The 6584-nt window shown below is 38.0% G+C and overlaps 1 protein-coding gene across 1 annotated transcript in view; it reads right to left on the bottom strand.

Moving 5' to 3' along the window:
- LOC105034940 (uncharacterized) overlaps positions 1 to 6338 on the bottom strand; it is a 44238-nt gene extending 37900 nt beyond the window's left edge. The window contains exons 1-2 of the mRNA XM_010910293.4: positions 6063 to 6338; positions 5868 to 5959 (exon numbers count right to left, since the gene is read on the bottom strand). Coding sequence (XP_010908595.1) covers positions 5868 to 5959; positions 6063 to 6163 — 193 coding nt within the window. The 5' untranslated portion in view covers positions 6164 to 6338. The remainder of the gene's footprint in view (positions 1 to 5867; positions 5960 to 6062) is intronic.
- Between the last annotated feature and the right edge of the window lie 246 nt (positions 6339 to 6584).

Genomic DNA, 6584 nt, shown 5'->3' with positions numbered 1-6584 from the left:
GATCTACCCTATCCAACTTGCCCCACTATAGGTTGAACCCTAATGAGCATGCCGAGCTACAAAGATAAGTTGGAGAGCTGATAAAAAAAAAATTTGTGAGAGAGAGTTTGAGTCCTTGCGCGGTTCCTGCACTACTGACTCCAAAGAAGGATAGTACATGAAGGATGTGCATAGATAGCCGTGCCATTAACAAGATCACCATTAAGTACCGCTTTCTCATCCCTAGGTTAGATGACATGTTAGATATGATGGACGGATCCACTATCTTTTTTAAGATCGATCTTAAGAGTAGTTACCATCAAGTAAGGATTAGACTAGAAGATGAGTGAAAAACTGCTTTCAAGACAAAAAAATAGTTTATATGAGTGGATGGTGATGCCATTTGGATTATCTAATGCCCCTAGTACTTTCATGAGGTTGATGACCCAAGTACTGCGATCATTTATAGGAGTATTTGTAGTCGTATATTTTGATGACATTTTGATCTATAGTCGAACTAGGGAAGACCATTTAGATCACCTCCAAAGAGTGTGTCAAGTTCTTAAAACAGAAAGCTTGTATGCTAATCCTAAGAAGTGCACTTTTATGATAGACCATATCATCTTTTTAGGTTTTGTTGTTACCCCCAATGGTGTATCTGCTGATCCTGAAAAGATTAGAGCAATAGTTGAGTGGCCGGTGCCCAAAAGTGTGCATGACGTGCGGAGTTTTCATGGATTAGCAATCTTTTATCGTAGGTTCATAAAAGGGTTTAGCACCATAGTCGCTTCCATCACTGACTGCATTAGAAAGAAAAAATTTGAATGGACTAGGGCAGCCAATAGAGCCTTTCTAGACATTAAGGACAAGATGACTCATGCCCCAATCTTACGTCTCCCTGATTTTTCTAAGGTTTTTGAAGTAGCGTGCGATGCGTCAGGAGTTGGGATTGGTGGTGTCCTTAGTCAAGAAGGTCATCCGATAACATACTATAGCAAGAAACTTAACGATTCTAAACTCAAGTATTCTACCTATGATAAGGAGTTTTATGCGGTAATTTAAGCTTTAAGATATTGGAGGCATTACCTACTACCGCAGAATTTATTTTGTACTTTGACCATGAGGCCCTTAGATTCCTGAATTCTCAAAAGAAATTGAATCATAGACATGGTAGGTGGGTCGAGTTTTTGCAAGCCTATACTTTTATTTTGAAACACCGGCAGGTGTAGAGAATCATGCTGCTGATGTCTTGAGTCGTCATCATACTTTGCTGTCCACCGTTAGTATAGAAGTTGTTGGTTTTGATAAAGTTAAAGAAAATTATGAGGAGTGTCCAGATTTTGGTGACATACTTACCGCTTTATGTAAGGGACCATCTAGAGAAAGTAGTGAATATACCCTTCAAGATGGTTACCTATTTAGAGAAACTAGGCTGTGTATCCCTTGTACATCTTTAAGAGATCTTTTAGTTTGGAAATTACATGCTGGAGGATTAGCTGGACACTTTGGTAGGAATAAAACTATAGAGTTGGTAGAAGCCCAGTTCTTTTGGCCAAGCTTGAAAAGAGATGTCACCCGAATTATTGCCTAATGTAGAACATGTGCCGTGGCCAAGCAGAGAAAATAAAACACCAGCTTATATACACCCTTACCTATACCAGACTGTCCTTGGCAAGATGTTAGTATGGATTTTGTTTTGGAATTACCTAGGACAGCTAGGAAGCATGATTCTATTCTAGTGGTTGTAGATAGATTTTCAAAAAATGACACATTTTTTGCCCTGTTGCCAAACGTCTGATGCGTCGAAAGTTGCAAGGATATACTTTGATGAGATTGTTAGACTACATGGATTGCCTCAAACCATTATTTCTGATAGGGATGTTAGATTTATGAGCTACTTTTGGAAAACTCTATGGCACCTTTTAGGCATAAAACTAAAGTTTTCTTCTGCCTATCATCCGCAAACAGACGGTCAGACTGAAGTGGTTAATAGGAGTCATGAAAATCTTTTGTGTTGCTTGATTGGGAACATATGGGTTACTGGGATCTTTTGCTGCCTCGAGCCGAATTTGCATATAATAGCTCTGTTAATAGTCCATTGGCATGAGTCCTTTTGAAGTAGTTCATGGATATCAACCTAGAAAACCAATAGACCTCATCCCACTACCCATGCATGCTAGGATTTTGAAGCTGCAGAGTCATTTGCACAGCATGTCAAGAGTCTGCATAAAGAGATCAGTAAAAAAATTAGTATGAGCAATTAAGTTTATAAACAGAATACAGATTCTCATCGATATGTTCAGAGTTTGCAGAGGGAGACTATGCGATGGCTCGATTGAGGTCTGAACAGTTTTTCCCCAAACCGTGAAGAAGTTACATGCCCGAGTAGCAGGTCCATTTAAGATCATAAAGAAAATCGGATCAAATACGTATGTTGTGGACCTACCTTCTGATTTTGAGATTAGCTCTACTTTTAACATTACAGATCTTGTCGCTTATAAAAAATCAACTCGGATACCTAGTGAGCCATTTGAGCCTGAACCAACCTTTGAGAGCAAACCTATCCCTGAGTGCCCACCAGCCAAAATGTCAGCAAAACACGATTAGATTGAGAGAATTTTGGATGAGCAGATCTTTCCACTCGGAGTCGAGGCTATCAGCGGTATCTGATCAGATGGTGAGATCGATCGGAGTCCGAAGATACCTGGATCACTAGAGAAGAGCTATAATGCATTGATCCCGATCTACTTGAGCGTCATCAGAGCGGAATCGACCCACACTCGACAGGGTCGAATTTTTTGCACTTCGGAGAATTGGTGCGGACACCAGAGCCATCAAAAATTGGCAACATGATTTAAGTTTGATTTGGATCGAAGAAGCCTCATTAGATTGATTCTACTTCAGTTATTTATTTTCAGTCAATAAATTTTTAATGCATTTAGCTTTGGTCCATAGGGCCATACTTGGATTTATCCACGTCACCTTTGGAGCCACCACTCTCCACATGCCAAGAGAAGAAATATGCATGCCAGCATGTGCCTGCTCATGCCAAGTTGTGTCAAGCATCAAGCACCCACATGGAGTTCATTTCTTCTCTAGAATTCCTTAAGAGTTCTTGCTACTTATTTTGTTGAAGGCTGATTTCTTTCCCATGGTAGATTATTATATAATGCTTTACTTTTTTATGGAGGGTGATTTCTTCCTTGTAAAAGATAAGAGATTCTTAAAGAAACAGGACTCTTAGAGTCCTATATAAATCTTTGTATCTTCCATAAAGAGAAATGAATGATTTTACAAACTCCACAAATACTTGTGTCAATCGCTCCGAGAGGGAGAGGTGTGAGATCCAAAATCATCCCACAAGGGAGGGTGTGAGGCCACTTTCTATCCTACTCCTTCTACTTAAGATCCAGTTTCCTGCGACTCTGATCGACTCCACCATCTACCCACGCAAGCCTATTCCGTCAAGAGAAGATCTGTTTCCATCCAGAATTTTTCATCTGTCGTGCTGAGAGAAGAGTGATTTCTTATTCTACAAATCATATGCTGTCAAAGACCTTCGTTCCTTACAGTTGATCTTTTTTTTTTTTTTAATCCGATATTGGTAAAGACCTAGTTCTTTATCGATGGATCTGTTTGATTAAAAGATTAAGAACCCTAATCAGAGTAGTTTCTTAACTACCACGATCCGGATTCTTATCATCTTCTTGATTTTTCTTATGGATTTAATATTTTATTTTCTCTCGTTCCATTCTTTTTTTTTTTTGCATTTACTCGTGAGCATATTTAATTTCTGCTATCTGTTTATGAAATTCTCTATGGCTAGTTGTTTACTGATCTCTCAAATGGCATTCATCTGTATCATTTAGATTGATCTCATTTTAGTCTCGTATCAATCAATCACGCCTCCTGAGCAGAGTATAGGCAACTATACTGTCTATCCTAGGAATAATGAGTCCCTGACTGGACGTGATTTGTTGTTGATGAACAGAAGAGAGCTTGATCATTATGATTGATTTTCTTTCTCTCTTCTTTAAGGTTGTCCCGCATCTTAATCACCCTTTTACATCTTGCAATATTTTAAGTTTATAACCACACCCATATATATCCAACATACTTTGTTTTGGTTCATAATTGAGAAAATAGAACATAATATGACTTGGATGCAGTGATAAATTAATATATATTCCTCACATGTATGCCAAAAACACTTATAAAGCAAAACAAATTATCATGACAGCATATTTCGTAATCAAAAATAACATCAACATTCACAAACTCCATAATTTGCGCATCATCCAAATCCATAGACTACCATCCATACTCCATTAGCTTCACAAACCCTAACAATTCGTTTGCTTCACTAAAATGAACACTGGAATGGAATGGAAATTCCAGGTTTGACCTATTTGGAACGACAATAGATTAAATAATCACATTTCATAATGAATCACAATTCATTCTTTTTTTTTTTTACTTTTAAATGGGAAGGAAATTCATTCCCTTAAGAAGGAGAAGGTATAATATTTTCAAAAACAAATTGATTAGTAAAAATTGTGGTATAAAATAAAAACAACTAATTTATTTGACATGAGTCAACATCAATTATTATGACGTGAAATGAAAATAAATAATAAGCAATTTATGTAACCTCACCCAAAAAAACTAAAAAGCTAGCTAAAAGATATTATTTAAAATCTTAAATTCTCTAGTCATTTACAAGTACCCAAGACCTCCCCAACACACAAACCGGACTAAACACATGTCCACACGAGTACTTGCATTTAACTAATATTCAATTAAAATTTATTATTACATTGAAAAATAAAATATCAAGTAATATATAACATTATATCAATTGTTGCTTAAAGGTTTACACTATAGTATACTAACAAATAAGCATTATGCAATGCATGTCAAACAAAATAATGCATAAAAAATATAAACATAAATTATTAATACATTTTGCTCCTTCGCGCCCACTGAAATAACCTTTAGTAGTAATCTATCATATGCTTTCTCCAAGTCCATAGCTGATAACCCTATTTGTTTTCTGTCTGCATCTTTCCATGAGTTACCTCAGCAGGAAAGACTCCGCTACTGACCCCCATAGCATAATCTATAACCTCCTCCATATCTTCATGGTGCATCTCATGCGTTATATTTCATCGCCATTGGTCAGATTTTTTTTGCAATAGTTTTATCCTTGTAGGTTGTTACCTATAAGACATCTCCAATCATTTGGCATTTTTTTTTTCTACCTTCAAGACATTTTTGAGCATGCTAATCAACCAATGAATTACTTCCAACTGCATAGACATATGTAGGTCTTTGTACCTACCAACTGAACTTCTATGTTTCATAACAGCCTCTCTCCAGCTCAATGTTAACTCCTCTAGAAGTTAATATTGATTTAGAGGATCGGTATCATGTTGAGAGCTAGTCATGCAGCAATATCAAACTTTGATGGATCACATATTCATTCATAACACCAAGCCTACATAGCAATTAATTCAGTGAGGTTCTAAGTTCTAGTTACCATCAATGACCAGAAAGGTATAAGCTTCTCCATAAAGCCTTCATTACACTGACACCCCCATTGAGTTTGAATGGCACCACACTCAAAAAGTAAACCCAAGATCCCCAACATAGGCGAACCTTCCTACATTTTGTTGCTCAAGTGTCCATTCAAATAATCCTTCCTTTCCCAGAAAATCCACCTTTGAAAACCAAGCCAGACAAAAAGATTTCTTTTTCTTTTTGTTTTTCCCAGGAGACAATTCATAAAACTGATAAATTCTTTGTACAAACAAAAAGACTCACGGAAAGTTTTTGAATTCATATAAGGATGGAACCACGAAAAAATGTGACCCTTTTTTGGAGCCTACCTGGCATAAGGGCGTTCTCAGAGATGTAGGTGTTCTTGGCCAGCACGGGGAGGAGGAGGAGGGCGATGAACCCCGCGATGCAGCAGACGACACTGATATCATTCATCAAAAAACAAGCAACAATTCACTCAAAAATCAGCTAAAACGAGGAAGAAAAGAGGAAGAGAGGGAGAATTCAAAGAGATAAGAATATACCTAACGAAGAGGTTGTGAGAGACCAGGAACGCCCCAAGGCGGACTATGAGCCTGGATCTAGCCGCCCCTCCCTTGGGCTTCTCCTTCTCCTCAGTGGCCATGGCCCTCCGGGAAGATTAGAGAGAGAGGGAAGGCCGACCGGCTGGCACTGTCGTCTCCGGTGGAGAGAGAAAGGAGACCTCGTCGGCGGCGGCGATCAACAGTGGAGAGAGTGAGGAGAGAGAGACGAGAGGGGAAGACGAAAGAGGGATCGCGTGGAGAGATGATCGGCATATGATTTTCCTTGAAAAAGAAAAAAAATGTTGATATAAAAAGACTAAAATGCCCCGGTTTTAAAATGAAACCGTATTCAAGGTTAACAGGAAAACTGAACAAGCCAAGGTAAAAATTGGCTGGGTCACTAGTTTTGTACCAGGAGATACAAGTAATACTAAAAAATCTGATAGCTTGACTAGATTGTTTTGCAATCCGTGAGTACGAATTCAATTCCACTTTCTGCGAACTTTATTTGAACAATATCTG

The sequence above is a fragment of the Elaeis guineensis genome, chromosome 1, assembly GCF_000442705.2.
Source record: "Elaeis guineensis isolate ETL-2024a chromosome 1, EG11, whole genome shotgun sequence".
In the NCBI taxonomy this organism is placed as follows: domain Eukaryota; kingdom Viridiplantae; phylum Streptophyta; class Magnoliopsida; order Arecales; family Arecaceae; genus Elaeis; species Elaeis guineensis.
Note: the sequence above shows the minus strand (reverse complement) of the source record. Positions and strands in the feature narration are given on the sequence as shown.